A 20,899-nucleotide genomic window follows, 5' to 3' on the forward strand; every position below is an offset into this window, starting at 1 on the left:
CTTTTGTTTGCTCACTGTAACAGTGATTTTTATCAAGCTACTACAGTAATGAGTCTGTTGATACTTGCATATGAGTAATTATAATATATTGAAATTTAGTGAGGCTTATTATAGCATATTTCAGACTACTATAAATACTTGTGATTTATAAAATATTTCACTCTAATAATTGATAAAACATTCATAATAATAGCTAATATGCCATTGACCAGGAGAAATAAAGAAGAACCAGTGAAGTAAGAAGTCCTATGATAATATATACACATATATTAGGGGCTCAATAATTATTGAAGATTATGAGAAACTGAAATTTTTATTTTCCAACTATATCATATTGACACATTTTTAGCCCAACAACAAAAATTGCTCAAAATATGTTTTAAATTTCTGGCTTGCTAACCAGTAGCACATTTATTGAGTAACTCTTAATATACAAAGCACTCTAATAGGTGTACTCTAAGAGATAAAGAAAGAAGAAAGCATGATTTCTGTTCTCCAGCATCTTATAACCTGTTCTAGGAGAGCTGTCCGAATCAAGTCAAACAATTGGTGAATTAGACAACTAGTATTTACTAGTAATTAACTGCTAAAACCAATTCTGCCTTGAGATTATATGTTAGAAAGATGATCAGCTTTCTTGAAATTTAGCTTTGATAAGATCACACTGCAGTTGGAGGACCTAATATTATATTTTTTGATGGTTCAGTTTTTCATAGAAAATTGAATTCATTATACGAAGTATGATACTAAGCTGTCTTTTCACAATGTTGAAAACTAAGTTTTGTTGGTTTGCTCCCTTTCGTAGCAAAATTGTGATGGGACAGGCATGATGTACTTCATAGGATGTGGTTATAATGCTTTTCCTGTTGGATCTGAGTATGCTGACTTCCCAAACATGGATGACAAACAGAAAGACAGAGAAATAAGAAAATTCAGATACATTGTCCATGCGGAACAGAATGCCTTGACCTTTAGGTATGAAATTCCTTTGCATTTATTTTCATTAAAATGTAGCAAGGGTTAGTTGAAATTGAACCCACAACCTTTTGGTGTAGGGGACAATGCTCCAACCAACTGAGCCACCCGGCCAGGGCTGAATTTAGTTTACTTTTAGCTGCAATTTATTTCCTTTTTAAAGTTTTCATTATTCCAAGAAATACTCTTTAGAAGTATAACTTTGGTTATACTTGGTCTTTGCTGCCTGACCTGAGGCCATCATCAGAGATACTGTGGGCCTTCAGATTTATTGAGCAATCTTTTTTTCCTCCTTATTCCTTTGCTCTCTAATATAAAATGGCATGAAGTGTATCTTTAGGGTCTTGTATATTTCTGGAATGTAAGCTGTCCTTTGTTTTCAAAATCTAAAACACATATTTTGTTTTTATGAATATATAGATTTTATTATGAACTAAATTCCTTTAACATAGTTTTTGTTAGAGGTTATAACTGGCATTACCTCCTCCTCTGATGTTAATTTAGATTATTTCCACAAACATTTCTCAGCATTAACCATGAAGGGGGTGATCTTAGGATATTCGAAACTGAATAAAATATTGCTCCTATCCTTAAGAGCTTGTAATACAGTAGGGAATGTGATAGTGCATTCACACAACCCAAGTGCTGTCGAAATTCAGGGGCTGCTATGGATGGAAGGGGATTAGGAGGGAAAAGTTTTATGGAGAAGCTAGCATTTCAGTGAGCTTTGAAGGTTTTGGTAGGATTGTAACAATTGGAGGTACTTCCAGGGAAGTCATTCTTGCTTCAGGCATAGCAGTGGTCTAGAAGTAGGAAAAAAGCTATGTGTAGGAACATGCAGCTCCAGTTAGGCTGGACCATGGAGCACCTGGGACTAGGTTGGGACTATATAGGGAAGACTGAGGTTAGACTTCATTTGGGAACATGGTATGGCATTGAGAGAGTCACAGTACTGATTGCTTACATTACGGGTATATTGTTTGAATAGGTTAGGTGCATAAAATTGTGTTGGCCTAGTCCAGGTGAACAAATGAGAGTCTGAACTAGAAAGATGGGTATGGAAGGCTGGTGGTGGTGGAAGACGGCTAACTCTGAGCAGAATGAACCATAGAACCAGGAAGTACAACCCCTGTAGCCTCAGATGAGAGCATCCCTTAGTCCTAAACTACCCCCATTCAAACAACTCCTCTCTCTTTGCCTTGTGCTCTTCATTACAGATTGTATGGAGATATGGATATGTTAAATCCAAATGTTTCTTAAATAAAAGTATCCTGTGTTAGGGAAGGGAGTAAGGGAACTATAACTCAATCCAGAAATTTAATATTACAGTAAAACCTCGATATAACAGACTAATATGGGCAAGGGGGTGTCTGTTAAAGCTGAAAGTCCATTATATAATAAAGTAGGTTTTCTGCATGTGTATGTTTAAAAATTGACAAATTAGTTTACCAATTTTTACTTATGTAGACATGTTTGTATAGTTAAAATTAAGTATGTGGAAAGTTTAATTTCACAGAAAAGTTTTCTATATATATTACTGTAATTTTAAATTTATACTGAATAGGTCTAGTAGGTGCCTGCATTCAGTAGTCACCGAGTGTAAACAAATGCACACAGCTGGGGCGTGGCTTAGCACATGTGGAAACATCAGCTAGCACATGTTATTATGCTGCAGAAAGTCACGCCACGCAACAACGGAACCAATCATCATGCACCATGCAGTGTGATCATGTGCTATTGATTCACCAAATATTGTTTACGAGCAGTGATTCTTGGATTTAAATATGTAAACTATAGTTGTAGATATGTAATATTTATGTTGGTGAAATTACTACAGTGTTTTTTCCAACATATGGCCCATATGCTAAAATTTGTTAAAAATAACAGTGAGTTAATTATAAGCAAATAACCTGTTAATTATAAGCAAATATTGGTTAAAAGCATTTTAAAATTAATAGGGATTTAATGGAAATTTTGACCGTTAAATCCAAAGTCGGTTAAATCGATGTCTGCAAAACCAAGGGATGACAGTAAATTTATTAGTTTAGTAAGCATTTATTAAATATCCATTGGGTACCAGATAAGGGGGTAGGTCATTTGGCTACCATGAGTTAATGTCTAATTAGACATCAACTTTTAAGGGGGGTGTTAGTTCTGGCCCCTGATTTTGGCATTATAAACAAGTACTTACTTAAAGAACATGTGTTCTCTCTCTCTCTTACTGTTTTCATTACTTTGTAATATAATACTGAAATCTTGCCAGATTGCTTAGAATAAGTAAATTTTGCTTATAATAATTGTCATGTTCAGGTTATATTTTAACATTTATGAGTTTAGATTTTGAATACTCATTAATTTAGAAAGAATAAGTTTCACTTATTATTGTTTATAATGTTGTAAATCTGCTCTTAAAGCAGACGTTTTAGTTTTTAAATATTTCTCTGAAATATAACTTACCCTTTCAGAAACTACCCTTTTAATATTTTATATACTTTTTGTAGGTGTCAAGAAATAAAACCAGAAGAAAAAAGTATGATTTTTGTGACAAAGTGCCCATGTGATGAGTGTGTACCTTTAATTAAAGGTGCAGGCATAAAACAAATCTATACAGGGGATATAGATGTTGGAAAAAAGAAGGCAGACATCTCTTACATGCGATTTGGAGAACTTGAGGGTGTTAGCAAATTTACAGTAAGTAAGATACACACTTTTTTTCAAATATGCTTCCTATTAATGTTGTTTGGTACCCTGCCACATATTTTAACCTAGTAATTCTCACTCTTTTAAAGAGTTTCAACAAACTGTTATCACTGAGTTTATTTTTATGTACAAGCACTTGCCTAATTACAAATTTTCAGTTTAGGATCTCTGCCTTATGAATTTATATCTCTGTAGATAGAGTTGTATTGACCTTACAGATCTTGAATTAGCAGACCCTTTGGTGCTTAACAAAAGAAAATCTCTGAACTACCTCTTCCCTCACCCTTCCTTCTTTCTGGCTTGGATGGGACAGTAAACAAGGTGAAAATAGTTTAAGGTTACTGAAAAGATAGGGAGGGGGATTTAATATTATATATACACACACACACACACACACACACACACACACACACACACACTGAGGTAGTTCATGCAAAACTGAGAACTTTAACTGTTTATATTTTTTTACTATTAAGGTTTTTTAAAATGTTTTCTTTTTAGGAACAATTGCAAACATACACAAAAGTTCTAGTACTCTACTAGAAACTTTTTTCCAGAAACATTTGAGAATAAGTTGTTGACATGATACCAGATTACTCTTAAATACTTCATTGTATATTTTCTTAAACAATATATTCTCCTACATAACCATAATCTAACCACAAATCTCAGGGAATTATCATTGACACATTACTGCCATTTCAGCCAGAGATTTCATCAGCATTCACCAGTTGTCCCAATAATGTTCTATATAGTAAAAGCGTCCTGTCCAGAATCATGTATTGCTTTTTAATGATAATTCTGGAATTTAATGTAACATTTATATACTAGAAGTTTCAGTGGGTACAAAAGACATATAATAGAATTGTTTATACATTTCAACTTTTCATTCCTGTTTTGAGTCCAGTGTCCTGGAATATATACAGGGGAGGGAAAAATTAGGTTTACAGTTGTGAGTACATGAAAAACAGTTTATTCTTGTATTATTATTTATTAATTATTGTATTATTTATTATTATTATTTCATATCCTCACTTATGATTTATCTTTTAGGTAATGATGACTGATAATTTAACTTACTTTGCCCACCCCTGTAAACTTATTAAACTATATATATATTTAAAATTTTAAAAATATAACAACATACTATCTAATTTCTGTCTGTGTATGAAGTATCATAAATTTTTACTTTTTAAATTTTCGTCCTGTATTTTTTGTCTTTTATCTCGTTTTATTTAAAGTTTATCACTACTTTGAAAAGAAAAGGGGAGGCTCTAAAAGAAGAGAGATGGGAAAGATTCCTCTTCTGTAAAACTAAACAAAAGCTTACATCCAACAATTCAAGGAGAAATCTCCAGTTCTGTGGTTTTGTTTTCTATCTCTTCATTCCACCTGAGAGTGGGAAGAATTTTTCAAATTCTCTTTATAAAGATTAAGTAACCCTAGCATTTCAGGACTGTGTGTGATGGGTGAAGTGAATTCTGAAATATCTTGCTTACTGGTGGATTTTAGTAGCTTTTCAATTGTGCAGAGAATGAAGAGATCAGAAGAATGTAAGATAGGGCAAGAGAAGTGGAAGGGGCCAGCAAAACAAAGGGAGTGAAGGCTCTCTGAGCACAGATGTGACGTAGAAACACCCGTTTGACCAAGACCCACCCAGGAATACCCTCACTCAGGTACACTGTGCTTCTTCCAGTGAACATTAGCTTTCCACCCTCTGCTCCTTTCCCTTGTCTGGCCTGGTTTACAATATTATGTAAATGATTTAAACTGCCTGGTGAGCTAAACACCTAGTTTTGTAAATACCAGCAACTGACATGAACTAGTATTTGTTCTAAGTTTGAATTTTAATAATGATTATACTTTTAGACTGTCAAAAGTAGTATAAGAACATGAGTAAATTTGGTATTTTTAAAAGATTAAAGCATATTGAAATTAACTTGTGTGAAAAATGTTTGCTTTTCTCTTTGAAGTGTCACCATATACCTTAAGGTCAGTGGTTCTGTTCTGCGGGGTTATTGCTAGTTAGGCTAGGGCTGGGCAACAGGTCTTTCAAAAATAGATATTTGCCAGTATAAATCCATGTCCGTTTACTCACAAACTCTTTCTCATGTGGATTTTTCTCTGTTAGGTCATGTTATTTTTTTTTAATTATAAAAGTAACATATGCTCATTGTAGAGCACTAAAAAAATTAAAAAGGACTTACATTATCCCATAACTCATAGATACTGTTTTTAACATGTTATATTTTCAGTCAGTGAAAATTCTTCAGAAATAATTTTTTACATGCAATAAATATTAATATTTCAAGAAAAATGATTTTAAATATAATAATATTACCAAAACTGTACTAACATAGTATAATATCACCAAAGTTGTAGGAAATATTAAAAATCTGTAAATAACAGGATTACTTCTATTATATTCTAAAATATTTTTTTTTCTGGCTCTGAATTGGTTCATCAGTTTACGTTGTTCATTATATTCCACAAATGAGCAAGAAAACTGGGGGGTAGGGGAGGCCGGGGGGAGGTCAATGGGGAAAAAAAAAAGGAGACATATGTACTACTATTTGTAATACTTCAAACAATAAAAAAAAAACTCAAGAATTAAATAACCTCAAAAAATAATTTTTAATAATTATATATTTCAATCTATAGACATACCTTATTTAACGATTGTTCTGTTGTTCGACACCTACATTGCTTCTAAATTTTTATAGTTGGAAATAGTCTTTTTATGATTATCCTTAAATGTAAACTCAGGATTACTCATTTTTATTTTGCCCAAATTAATAGATATTAGTGGCTTGACAAGTTTTAAAACATGCCTTTAAAATAAATTTTTATATATAACTTCTCACTCTTTGTAAGTTCTCTTTTCCTCGTGCTAACCCTAACCATCCCATGTCCGTAGCCGACCAACCAGTTCTCGATGTCCTCCCTTTCCAAGGACTTTTTTCCACGTGGTGAAATGTTTATCTTGTGTCTTGTCCTGTGATATTAGCTAGTTTATCTGATGAACCAACTGATGCTATGGGAGAGGCTCCCAGGTACTAAACACTTAATTGTGCCTTTCTGGAGATAGTTCCCTAGTGGGGCCTTTTTGGTTAAGTCATTAAGTGATTCTGATGATGGGAATTTCCAGCCCAGGAAATAAGGAAGGGCTGTGCTATGAGATCCTGATTACACTCATTTTTCTTATCTGCTGCTCCAGTCTTTGCTGTAATATCCGAGAATCTTCAGGCTTCCCTATTTCTTTCTGAATAGTTAAAATGGAAAACTAATCAGAGAGGTGATGTGATATGATATAAATAATCTATATATATAAGAGCCTAAGTGACCGTTCAACCAGTAGCTATGACGTGCACTGACCACCAGGGGGCAGATGCTCAATGCACAGGCATGGAAACATGGAACAGACTGATGAATCTCAGAGGGAAGTGGGGAGGGAGGAGGGCGGGAAGAGATTAACCAAAGACCTTATGTGCATACTAGAGGCCCGGTGCACAGATTCATGCACCGATGGGGTCCCTTGGCCTGGCCTGCACCCTCTCGCAATCCGGGACCCCTCGGGGGATGTCGGACTGCCAGTTTCGGCCCGATCTCTGCATGTCAGGCCAAGGGACCCCACTGGTGCACGAATCTGTACACCAGGCCTCTAGTATTATATATATATATGATACTAGAGGCCCGGTGCATGAATTTGTGCATGGGTGGGGTCCAGCTGGCCCACCCCGATGAGGGCCCATTGGGCCGGGCTAGTGGGGGACACGGGCTGTGGGCGGTTGGCTGGCCTGCCCCGCTCCTGATCGGGGTTGGGGGCCTATCAGGGCCCGGATCAGGCTGGTTGGCTGCCGCAGTGCGTAGCCACCGGTTGTTATGGTCGTTCTGCCATTTCGATCTCTGGGCTTTTATATACATAGATAACTATATTAAAAGGCAAGATAATCTTGGCCATATTTTCATTCTTTAATATCTGGGCCTTCTCTAGCTATTATCAGATCAGAAGGACCTGAAGATAGAGTATGAGGTGGTGGAAATGCTATAGTATTGGCAGACCCAGATTCTAATTCTATTGCTTCCTTTAGTTAGTGAGTAACCCTGGGCAAGTCACTACACTTTTCTGGTGTTCCACTTTCTTGCCTATAAAATGAAAGTAAAAACTCTTTAAAGTTCATTTCTTCTTTAAGAATATTGATTTTGATCCCAGAAGTCATATCATTCAGGGACTCAGGTCCTTCAGGGTCATTAGGGCTTGGTTGGTATAGACATGCTAACTCGTTTTTCTTATGTTTTTGAAATTGTTTTGATATTTGAGAGTAGGGTGCTGAAATACTATTTATTAAATCCTTCTTAAACGTATAAATAAAATGTTTGTGCCCTTTTGCAGTGGCAACTGAATCCAGCAGGAACTTGTGTTCTTGAACAAAATGAGCCTGAAAGCAGAGAGAGTAAGTATTTACAAGTCCTTTATTGAGGTTAACCTTATTGCTGAGAAGAAATAATACGTTGTGAATTTTAATGAAATTGTTAGAAATTGTTGTAGTCTTAGACAGAGCATACTCTTTTTCCAGGTTTGATTTTTGCCACTCAGTTTGCTCACAAGCATTTGTTCACCATATACGGGTGTGATGAAAAGTACTGGTTAGTAATTAGTCCTGCATAATCTTCCGTTTAATATAAATAATCATATACAAATTGATTTCATAGATTAAATTTATGTGAAATAGTAAACAACAGTGTTCTTCCATACCAAAACAAGAGCTTTTTGGATAGTTTGACAGAAAAACTACATATAAGTAATACAGCTTGATCTAGGGCCAAATTATGAGGATATATGCATTCTTATTAGAGTAAAGCCACATTTGCTCAGATTTGTCAGAGGCTAGAAATGTTCTGGGTATTTGCATATTCTAATTAACTATCAGTCATCACAGCTACCATAAATGAATTACTAGTCTTCAAAGCTTTATTATTTGCATACTGACACAGATATTTTGAAAGTAATAGAATCTTTGGGAGATTTGCAATTCTTTAGGCACATTAATTTTGAACATTAGTTATTGGTTTACAATATCATTTTTAAATACTAGCTATGCTAGCTTTTTGATTGTTTATATTCTAGGTAAGTGGAAGTTTATAAAGTAAAGTTTTCTTGATAATAACAATTATTTGATTATCCTGAAAAATCAGGAAATATAAATATCTTTGTGAAAATAATTTTATGTAAATATCTTGATTTTCTTTGTTCTGAATTAACTTTATTTTATTCAAGTAGTAATCTGGAAAAAGAATACATATTTGTGCTTCAGCTTTTTTTAAAAAAATTTATCAGGAAAAATAAGTGAAAGGAAAAGAAAGATATACCCAGAGTGGGACAAAAGCAGGTTTATAGTTGTGAGTACATGAAACAGTTTATTCTTATATTATTATTTATTAATTATTGTATTGTTTTCCATATGAACAACTAAAAACCTACTTTTGCCCCACCCATCATGTATGTGGATCTGATTAAAGAATGCATATTCAGCCGAAACCGGTTTGGCTCAGTGGATAGAGCATTGGCCTGAGGACTGTAAGGGTCCCAGGTTCGATTCCGGTCAAGGGCATGTACCTTGGTTGCGGGCACATCCCCAGTGGGAGGTGTGCAGGAGGCAGCTGATCGATGTTTCTCTCTCATCGATGTTTCTAGCTTTCTATCCCTCTCCTTTCCTCTCTGTAAAATACCAATAAAATACATTAAAAAAATTTTTAAAAAAAAGAATGCATATTCAATAATAGTGTTTGAGGGGATCAGTTAATAATTCCCTGATATTAGAGGAAGGACTCAAAAAGTCCTAACCATAAAAAGATGAATTAATTTATCTATGTTAAAATTAAGAATATATGTTCATCAAAAGATACCATTAAAAGTGGACAAAGGCAAGCCATGGAATAAGAGAAGATATTTATCACTTATAATCAACAAAGGACTTGTATCCAGGATTTATTGTTCTTAGATCATTAAGGACAAGGAAGATATGCTGTGGTTAGAAGTCCCAAGATGGAGGGAGGGGTTCGTGATTAGGAGAAAACAAGAGAAAGGCATCTGCTCTGCTGGCAGTGTTTTATTTATTGACTGGATGATGATTAAATGTATGTTTGCTTTGTGACAGTTCATTGAACTGTTAAGCTCATGTTTTGTATTCATTTTTGAAGAAGTGTTTTATATCAATAAATAATATCCCTGTCGCCCTAGCCAGTTTGGCTCAGTGTATAGAGCATTGGCCTGTAGAATGAAGGGTCCCCAGTTCAATTCGTACCACGTACCTCGGTTGCAGGCTCCATCCCCGCCCCTGGTCCAGGCGCTTGCGGGAGGCAACCAATCAATGTGTCTCTTTCACATCGATGTTTCTCTTTCTCCGTCTCTCCCCTTCCTCTAAAAATCAATGGGGAAAATATCCTTGGGTAAGGATTAACAACAATAATAATAAATAAAAATAAACAAATAATATCTCTGTCTGTCTCAATGTTATAACAGCTTTATTGAGATATAATTCATACACCATAAATTTGCCCTTTAAAAGTATAGAATTCAATGGTTTTTAGTGTATTCACAGTTGTGCAACTTCAACACAACCTAATTTCAGAACATTTTCATCATCTCAAAAAGAAACCATTCCATTTGTATTCACTCCCATTTTCACTCCCCCTATCCCAAGACAACCACTAATCTACTTTGTTTTTATGAAATCATATATTCTGACCATTTCATATAAGTAGATTACTTTCTAATTTTGGAATCAGCTGAGAAACAGACAGGACTCAGACAGATGAAAATTAAAACACCAGTTTTATTGCAAGACTGAGGCTTGGCATTTGGCCAAATCAGGCTTTATGGTATTTGTCCTTCCTTATCTCTCCTACTTACCCTCCCCAACCAAGTCTAGACCTTGAAAAGGTATTCAGGGAGAGTCTGTCCAGCTCTGAGGAGACTTGCTCATTTATACCCTCTCAGTTCCAGCAGCAGGGACAAAAGAGAAGGGAAGCAGGTAGTGAGTAATTACTTCCACTCTGTATAACTGGAACTCAAATAACCCATAACATTCTTTTTAAGAAATCACAGGGCATTGAAGAAAATAAGGGAAATATCCAAGGACTTCTGTTTCCTTGGGGAAAAATAGAAATAAGTGGAACAGTTTGATAGAATTAAATACCACAGTCAGTAAACACAAAGCCAGGTTACCTTGGGGACAAATGTCCATATAAGTTGGGATCTTGAGAATAAGTAAGTCTGTGGCCTGCTGCAAAGTGGAGAACTAAGCCTGAGATTCCCACATTAAGCTTGGCGTCCTCCACAGAAGCTAAGATGCTCCTACTCAGGTACACCTTCTGGCAGAAGCAAATGCAAATTTTCTCAGATGGAAAGTGATCCCAACTTAGGCCCACAGGATATCTATACATATAAAAGGCTAATATGCTAAGTGTCCCACTTCCTCTCCCTACTGACTAGCCTCCTTGGAGTTTCTACAGCCCAGGAACACAGGTGGAAACACTTTACACTGTAACCAAATGTCTGTGAAGCGTTTTCCCTTGCCCCATCTCATTTGATCCTCACAGAAGTCCTGGAGTTGGTAGATAGGAGACTCAGTGGAATCCTATTTTCTTTTCATTAGCCAGAAAATGGAGATTTAGAAACTTGACCCAACTGAAAAGAAGTAAGAAATGATGGACCTTGAAAATAACTGCAGGTTTTCTCACTTTGCAGAATATAGTCAAACACTGCTGCAGTTAAATATTTTACCTTTGTTCTCCCTTCGTGACCTACAATAATAATCTGCTTCATGTTGATATTTACTGTTGTGTTGCTGACAATTACCTGAAAGAGAAGTTGGGGTGCTTCACTGGGCTGGAAAAAGTTTAGCTAAATCAGAAAGCAGGTCTAATTAAGCAAGTTTGTTCTATATCTATAAAAGGCTAAGTTGACTCATGCATGCACAATACATATAAAACTCTTGCTGGCGCCAATCACACACGTGTGTTTCCATCTGTCATTGTAGATTGTGAATTTGGTTGACACTTCTATTATAGAGAAGGCAAATAGTGATATTAAAATATTTCTTCTAATTAATTTCCTTTCAATGTGCATGAATTCGTGCACCAGGCCACTAGTAATAATAATATATGAGGTCATAATTTAAAAATAACCAAACATAGTAGAAAATATGCCACCATGAGTAAGAGTGAACAGAAATAATAAACAGCATAGACTCTCAAGGATTTTATGTTTTGGAGTTATAAAATGTTTAGGAAGTAAAATATGCTATTAAGAAAAGCACAGAACAAGCAATTATGACAAATGGCCAGGCAGATTTGAAAAGAATCAGATAGAATTTAGAAAAATAAAAAATATACTTGTTAAAAAAACCTCAGTGGCTGAGTTAAAGCATTGTTTATTAATGGCATGCTATTGGTTTTTTGAGTGGAACAGTCTTTATGGGGTACTGATCCATGACTGGTGGAACATTTAGCATCCCTGACAGAGAAGGCAATGCACATCACAGGCTAAGAATCGACTATTCAATTTATAGTGCTGAAAAAATGGTAATCCATGTAGAAAAACAATATTGGGTTCTTGCTTTACATGATATAAAAATCAGTTACAAAAATATTAAAAACTTAAGTGGAAAAGGTAATTTTTAAATCAAGGGTTTATTTTTTTAGAACAGTTTTCAGTTCATAGGAAAATTCAGGGGAAGATACAGAGAGTCTCATATACCACTTACCTCTACACATGAATGGCTTCCCCCATTATCCAGATCTTCCCCAGAGTGGCACATTTATTGCAATTGATGAACCAAGTTTGACATATCATAATCACTCAAAGTCCATGTTTACATGATAAATTCACTCGTGATGTACATTTTATGGGTTTGGATAAATATATAATGACATGTACTAGTATGTATCATTATGGTATTTTCAGTGCCCTAAAAAATCTTCTGTGTTCTACTTATTTTTCCGGCACCCTCTCTTCAACCCTTGGCAACCACTTTTTTTTTTTTTTTTTTTTTTTAGCCATAGTTTTGCCTTTTCCAGAATGACATGTAGTTGGAATCATACAGTATGTCACCTTTTCAGGATGGCTACTTTCTTAGTAATATGCATGTAAGGTTCCTCCATGTCTTTTCATGGCTTCATAGCTCAGTTCTTTTTAGTGCCGAATACGATTACATTGTCTGATGTACATAGTTTACTTACCAGGTGTACCAGTTAATAATGCGGATTTTTTTCAATAGATGGAGTTACACATATGTTGATATATATGTGATTTGATATGTATGCTGTTTTGTTGTATTGACAGCAAGCTTCAAAACTTCATATGTCAAATTTGCTGAAGGTATTAACTTCATAGATATTTTTAGACTTAAAAATGTCGAATTTCATGCCAAAAAAGGAGCATTTGTGGTAAGTTTTAATTCATTACTTTATTTTGAAGAAAAAGTTATTGTATAATTCGGGAAGCTTATGGTGAACATGCTCCATCTCAAGATACTTGTGAACGCTGGTTTAAACACTTTAAAAGTGATAATTTCGATATGAAAAGACAAAGAACGTCCAGGTCAACCGAAAAAGTTTGAAGACCAACAATTACAATTACAAGCATTATTAGATGAAGATGCATGTCAAACTCAAAAACAACTTGCAAAAAGATTAGACCTTGCTCAGCAAACAATTTCCTATCCTTTACAAGCAATGGGAAAGATTTTAAAGGATAGAAAATGGGTGCCACATCAACTGAACAAAAGACAAATGGAAAACCGAAAAGTCATCAGTAAAATGTTGCTTCAATAGCACGAAAGAAAGTCTTTTTTGCATTGAATTGTGACTGGCAATGAAAAGTGGATTTATTTTAAGAAACTCAAATGCACAAAATCATGGGTTGATCCAGGTCAACCATCAACATCAAATGCAATGTCAAATCGCTTCGGAAAGAAGACAGTGCTCTGCGTTTGGTGGGATCAGGAAGGTGTGGTGTATTATGAGCTTCTAAAACCAGGTGAAACTGTTAATACTGATCACTACCATTAACAAATAATCAATTTGAACCATGCTTTGATCATGAAACGACCAGACACGGCAAAGTAATTTTGCTTCATGATGACGCATCATCACACAATTCAAAACCAGTTAAAGACACGTTAAAAGATCTTGCCTGGGAAGTATTAACCCACCCGCTGTATTCACCAGACCTTGCTCCTTCAGATTACCACTTGTTCCAATTGATGGTACACATACTTTCTGAGCAGCACTTCAAATCATATGAAGAAGTGGAAGATTGGGTGTCTGAATGGTTTGCCTCAAAACAAGAAAAGTTCTATTGGGACGGTATCCACAAATTACCTGAAAGATGGGGGAAATGTGTAGCTAGCGATAGACATTACTTTGAATTAAGCACTTTTGATGTTTCTCTTGAAATTATCGTGTTTTCTTTGATTACAAAATTCGCCATTATTAACCAGTACACCTAGTATCTATTCACCTACTGAAGGGCATCTTAATTACTTTCAAATAATTGCAATTATGAATGAAGCTGCTATAAGCATCTGTGTACATTTTTTTGTGTGGACATGTTTTCACTTGTTTTGGATAAATACCAAAGAGCATGACTGCTGGATCATATGGTAAAGAGTATGTTTAGTTTTGTAATAAACTGCCAAACTGTCTTCCAAAGTGGCTGTACCATTTTGCACTCCCACCAGCAATGAATATGACTTCCTATTGTTCCACATCCTCTCCAGCATTTGGTGTTGTCACTGTTCTAGATTTTGGCCATTCAAATAGGTGTACAGTGGTATCTTGTTCTTATAAATGAACTGGTGGTAAATTGCCCTGTACTCAGTCCATGCTAGGCACATGTTAGTAGGTAGGTCTTTTTATTTATTTATTTTAATCCTCACTCAAGTACTTTTAAATTGACTTTGGAGAGAGAGAGAGAGAGAGAGAGAGAGAGAGAGAGAGAGAGAGAGAGAGAGATTAATCAGTTGCCTCCTGTATGAGCCAAGACAGGGGATCAAATCCAAAACCTAGGTATGTTCCCTGACCGGGAATCAAACCCGCCACCTTTTTTAGTATATGGAACCCATGCTCCAACCGAGCCACCCATCCAGGGCAGTATCTTGTTTTAATTTGCATTTCCGTAATGACATATGATGTGGTACATCCTTTCATATACTTATTTTCCATCTGCATATCTCAATTGCATATTGATTTTTGGATATTCACCTTGTATCCTCCAACCTTGATGTAAATCACTTATTAGTTCCAAGAGGTATTTTTTTTTCAATTCTTTTGGATTGTGTGAACAAAGATCATTTCATTTCTTCCTTCCCAATCTGTATTCCTTTTCTTGTCTTATGGCATATAGCTAGAATTTCCACTCTGATATGGAGAAGGAGTGATGAGAGAGGAGGATATTCTGGCCTTGTACCTGATTGTGTTGGAAAGCTCTGAGTGCCTCACCATTAAGTATGATGTTATTTGTAGATATTATTTTTATTTTTGTTTTTTTTGTTAATCAACACCCAAGGAAATTAAAAAAAATCTTTATTGTTGAGAATATTATAGATGTTCCCCCTTTTCCCCCCCATAACCCTCCGCTACCCAGTTCGGGCCCTGCCCCAGGCCTTTACCACCCTGTTGTCTGTGTACATAGGTAATGCACATATGCATGTATGATCTTTGTTTAATCCCTTCCACCACTGCCCTCCACCCTTCCATCTGAGAGTCGTCAGTCTGTTCCATGTATCCATGCCTCTGGTTCATTTTATTCATCAGTTTATTTTGTTCATTAGATTTATTATTCATTTATTTTGATTTTTAGATTCAATTGTTGATAGATATGTATTTATTGCCATTTCATTGTTCATATTTTTTTTATCTTTTTCTTCTTCTCCTCCTCCTCCTCCTCTTCCTCCTTCCTCTTCTTAAAGAATACCCTTCAACTGCTCTGATTGGGTATTTTTTGCTCCTTCATACTCCACACTGTTGATTTGATTCTCGGAGTCCTCTGCTGTTGAAACCTTGTAAATTATTCTTTAATTTGGTTAGTGTGTGCTTAATTTCTGACTGGCCCTTTTTCATGTCTGACATTCTCACTAAGATCCTTGACAATGTCATTAAGTCCCTTGAGACTCTCATTAGATCCCTTGAAGTTCTCTTTAAGCAACCTTGTAACCATTGTTTTGAACTCTGTACCCAGTAGTTTGCTTGCTTCCATTTCTTTCATTTGTGACATGTTTCTTTGTCTCTGAATTTTGGCTGCTTCCCTGTGTTTGTTTCTAAGTATTAGGTAGAGCTGCTATGTCACCTGGAATTGGTAGAGTGGCTTTGTGCGGTAGGTGTCCTGTAGGGCCCAGTGGCTCAGCCTCCCCAGTCACCTGAGCTGAGCACTCTAGATGTGCCCCTGTGTGGGTTGTGTGCACAGTCTTGTTGTAGTTTCTGTTGGCATCACTGGGAGGAATTGACCTCCAGGCCAATTGGCTATGAGGACCAGCTGTGTCTACAAGGGAAGAGCTGCTGTGCAGGGGATACTCCTATGGAGCAGGACTTGCTTCAGTGGGGCTTTAGTGTGCACTGAGTCTGCCCCTTTAGCGTGTCACTTGTGTATGTGTAGAGTTGTAATCTGTTATGGTCTGAAGCTGTCTGGGGCCTCCCAGGATGTGCAAAATCAGCCACTGCCTGGGGCCACCGGCAGGAGCTACAGAGAGATCTGTAGATGGCTGCTACTTGTATTGTGCTAGAAAGTGCCTGGGTGAGGCCAAGCTGTGAAGCAAGGCAGGCTGGTGCTAGTGCCGGGTCTTGGGCCTCTTATTGATAGGTACAAGGCACACTGATGCCAGCTGATGCTTTTCTCTCTTATCTTTTTTTCTCTCTTCAATATCATTTGTGCTCTCTTTTCTCTCCCCTAATTCTCTTTTCTCAGGTGGTCACTTACATTGGGGTTATTGGTGTCGTGAGTACATTCGTGTTTTGTTCCCTTTGTGTCGTGTCTTGTCAAGGTGAATTTTTATCCTGTCTGGCCAGTGTTCTAGAGAGCGAGCCACATAACCAGACACCCAGAGAGGAAACTCCATCCACGAACAGGTCAATAACACCCAGACCCAACTACAGAGGAAGGAAGAAGGCGGCAGTGAGGGAGAGAGCATGAGTGAATGATGGAGCAAAAGAGTGAATGATGGTGTGGGGTGTGTGTGAGTATGTGAGTAAGGCATAGTTAGATCCCACAGGACCGTCAGGGGCAGGCTGACCAGGCTCGCCTAACTAGGCAGCCTCTGCTACCGTTGCAAACAGTACCGGGAGGCCGGCTCATTCTCAGAGGCCTCACCTTTTTGAAGGGGAGAGCTGCTGTAACTGGGAGCCCAGCCTCACCTCCACCCAGGGTGCTCTCAGATAACACCTGGGACTCTACAGCCACCCCTGCCAGGGTCCTGCTACCTCGGTTGTGATCCCACGGTTGCCGAGTCTCCAGCCACCCTGGGCACAGGCTCCTATGAGTTCTGAAGCAGGCTCCCCTCTGACTGGCCCAACGCTTTAGCCCAGGGCACTGTGACCACGCAAGCAGCAGACACATGAGCAGTCCACTGCTGTCCAAGGAGCAGCATCCCTGTAGGTAGCCCACCCCATGCTGAAGAGCAGCAGCCTCACATGGCCTGCCCCTGTCCAAGGAGCAGCAGCTGTGTGAGCGGCCCACTCCCCCATCCGAGGAGCAACAACCACATGAGCAGCCTGACCCCGTCTGAGGAGCAGCATCCTCATGATCAGCTCACCGCTGTCCGAGGAGCAGCAGCTGTGCAAGCTGCCTCCCCCCACCTGCCAGAAGTGCCACCACTGCTGTGAACAGCACTCACCAGAGAAGCCACTACCAGCTGAGGAGCAGCTGCTGCCGTGAACGCCCGAGGAGCAACCGCAGCCTGAGGAGCCACTGCCACCCAAGGAGCAGCCCCTGCACGACTCAACATTTAGATCCGTCGGTGAGATGGGTAGACAAATAAACCCCCAAAGGAAAGAAAAGGAGGAATCGCCAGAAAGGCAGCTACGTGAAACAGAGGCATGAAATATGTCAGAAAAAGAATTCAAAATAAGGGTCATACAGTTCATAAACCAGATGGTTGAAAAAATCAACAACTTATGTAAGAATCAAGAAGAAATGAAGAGTGATGGAGCTGCAATAAAAAACACCATGGAAAGTTGCAACAGTAGATTAGGAGAAGTGGAGGAACAAATTAGCAAATTAGAAGACAGGGAAGCAAAACGCACCCAAACTGAACTGCAATTGGAGAAAAAAATTAAAAGACAGGAGGAGAGCCTAAGGGAGCTTTGGGACAACATGAAATGAAGCAACATACGAATAATATGGATTCCAGAACAACAGGAAGAGGAACAAGGGTTAGAAAACCTATTTGAAGAAATCATGTCAGAAAACTTCCCTGATGTGGGGAAGAAAAAAGTCACACAAGCACAGAGAGTCCCAAACAAGATGAACCCAAAAAGACCCACACCAAGACACATCATAATTACGATGGCAAATGTTCAGGACAAAGAGAGAATCTTAAAGGCTGCCAGAGAGAGACAGAAAGTTATGTACAAGGGATCTCCAATTAGATTATCAAATGATTTCTCAACAGAAACACATCACTCCAGAAAAGAATGGAAGGAAATTTACAAAGTGATGCAAAGCAAGGGACTAAATCCAAGAATACTCTATCCAACCATGCTATCATTCAGAATTGAAGGGGAAATAAGGAGCTTCACAGACAAAAAAAGGCTAAGGGAGTTTATCACTACCAAGTCAGCAATGCAAAAAATGCTAAATGGACTGGTGTAAACAGAAGAAATAAAAAGGTCAGAAGGAACACAGGCACAAAAAGTAAAAATGGCTACAAACAAGTACCTCTCAATAATAACTTTAAATGTAAATGGACTAAATGCTCCAATCAAAAGACATTGAATGGCTGAATGGATTAAAAAAAAGCATGACTCATATATATGCTGTCTATAAGAGACCCACCTCAGAACAAGGGACTAACACAGACTGAAAGAAATATCTTTCAGGCAAATGGAAAGGGAAAAAAAAGCTGGGGTAGCAATACTTATATCTGACAAAATAGATCTCAGAGTGAAGGCCATAACAAGGGATAGGGAAGGCCACTTCATAATACCAAAAGAGGATTTAAACCATAATACCAACAAGAGGATATAACCAAGAAAAACATATATGTCCCAATGCAGGAGCACCCAAATACATAAAAAAAATTACTGGGAGATATCAAGGGAGAGATCGACAACAATACAATCATAGTAGGGGACTTTAATACACCACTGACATCACTGGATGAATCATCTAGACAAAAAAAAAAAATCAGCAAAGAAACAGCAATCCTAAATGACTCACTTGATCAGATGGACTTAATTGACATCTTCAGAACATTTCACACCAAAGCCACAGAATATATATTCTTCTCAAGTGTACATGGGACATTTTCAGAAATAGACCACATATTGGGTCACAAGCAAAGTCTCTCCAAATTCAAGAAGATTGAAATCATATCAAGCATCTTCTCAGACCACAATGGCATATTAAAAATCAACTACAATAAAAACAATAATAAAATTCAAACACTTGGAAGTTGAATAGCATGCTATTAAACAATGATTGGGTTACCAAAGAGATCAAAGAAGAAATTAAAAACATCCTGGAAATGAATGACAATAAAAATACAACAATCCAAAATCTATGGGGCACAATGAAAGCATCCCCGAGAGGGAAGTTTATACCCCTACAGGCTTACCTCAAAATACAAGAAAAAATGATAGTAAATCATCTAACTCTACAGCTTAAAGAATTAGAAAGAGGGCAACAAGAAAATCCCAGAGTGAGCAGAAGGAAGGGGATAATAAAGATCAGAGCAGAAATAAATGACATAGAGACCAAAAAAGCAATACAAAAGGTCAATGGAACCAAGTGCTGGTTCTTTTAAAGGATAAACATGATTGATGAACCTCTAGCCAGGCTCATCAAGAAGCAAAGAGAGAGGACCCAAATAAACAAAATCAGAAATGAAAGAGGCAAAATAACAACAGACCCCACAGAATTACAAAGGATTGTTAAAAAATACTATGAACAACTCTATCCCAACAAACTAGACAACCTGGAGGAAATGGACATATTCCTAGAAATGTACAACCTTCCAAAACTCAATCAGGAAGTATCTAAAAATCTCAATAGGCCGATAACTATGGAAGAAATTGAAGCAGTCATCAAAAAGCTTCCAGTAAACAAGTCCAGGGCCAGAAGGCTAAAACCTACCTAAATAGATGGGCAACGTACCTAAATAGATACTTTTCGAAAGAAGACAGAAGGAAAGCCAAGAGACATATGAAAACATGCTTAAAGTCATTAATTATCCAAGAGATGCAAATCCTCCTCTGACTATCCCCCTCTGACTATCCTCCTCTGACTATTCCAAAAAATTCAAGAGGAAGGAACACTTCCAAGCTCCTTCTATGAAGCAGCATGACCCTAATACCAAAACCAGATACAACACAATGAAAGAGAATTATAGGCCAATATCCCTCATGAACGTAGATGCCAAAATCCTCAACAAAATTCTAGAAAATTGGATCCAGCATAACATCAGAAAGATCATACACCATGACCAAGTAGGATTTATCCCGGGGATGCAAGGATGGTACAATATCCGCAAATCAATAAACGTGACACATCATATAAACAAATTGAGAGATAAAAATCACACAGTCATATCAATTGATACAGATAAAGCATTTGACAAAATCCAACACCCTTCTTGATAAAAACTCTCAGCAAGGTGGGAATAGAAGGATCATACCTCAACATAATAAAAGCCATATATGACAAACCCACAGCCAACATCATACTCAATGGGCAAAAACTAAAACCATTTCCCCTAAGAACAGGAACAAGACAGGGATGCCCACTCTCACCACTCCTGTTCGACATATTGCTGGAAATACTAGCTATTGCGATTAGACAAGAAGAAGAAATAAAAGGCATCCAAATTGGAAAAGAAGTAAAACTGTCCTTATTCGCAGATGACATGATACTGTACGTAGAAAACCCTAAAGACCCCATCAAAAAATTAGTAGACTTAATAAATGGATTCAGCAACATAGCAGGATACAAAATTAACACCATGAAATC

The 20,899-nt window shown here is 37.3% G+C and overlaps 1 protein-coding gene across 4 annotated transcripts in view; it reads left to right on the top strand.

Annotated features, from left to right (window-relative positions):
- Positions 1–20,899, top strand: part of CDADC1 (cytidine and dCMP deaminase domain containing 1) — a 95,988-nt gene that overhangs the window by 62,830 nt on the left and 12,259 nt on the right. For all 4 annotated transcript variants that reach the window (XM_080661906.1, XM_080661908.1, XM_080661907.1 and 1 more), the window contains 3 exons: positions 806–975; positions 3,477–3,666; positions 8,069–8,129. In XM_080661906.1, the coding sequence (XP_080518032.1) occupies positions 806–975; positions 3,477–3,666; positions 8,069–8,129 (421 nt within the window). The remainder of the gene's footprint in view (positions 1–805; positions 976–3,476; positions 3,667–8,068; positions 8,130–20,899) is intronic.

The sequence above is a fragment of the Plecotus auritus genome, assembly GCF_963455305.1.
Source record: "Plecotus auritus genome assembly, chromosome: 3".
In the NCBI taxonomy this organism is placed as follows: domain Eukaryota; kingdom Metazoa; phylum Chordata; class Mammalia; order Chiroptera; family Vespertilionidae; genus Plecotus; species Plecotus auritus.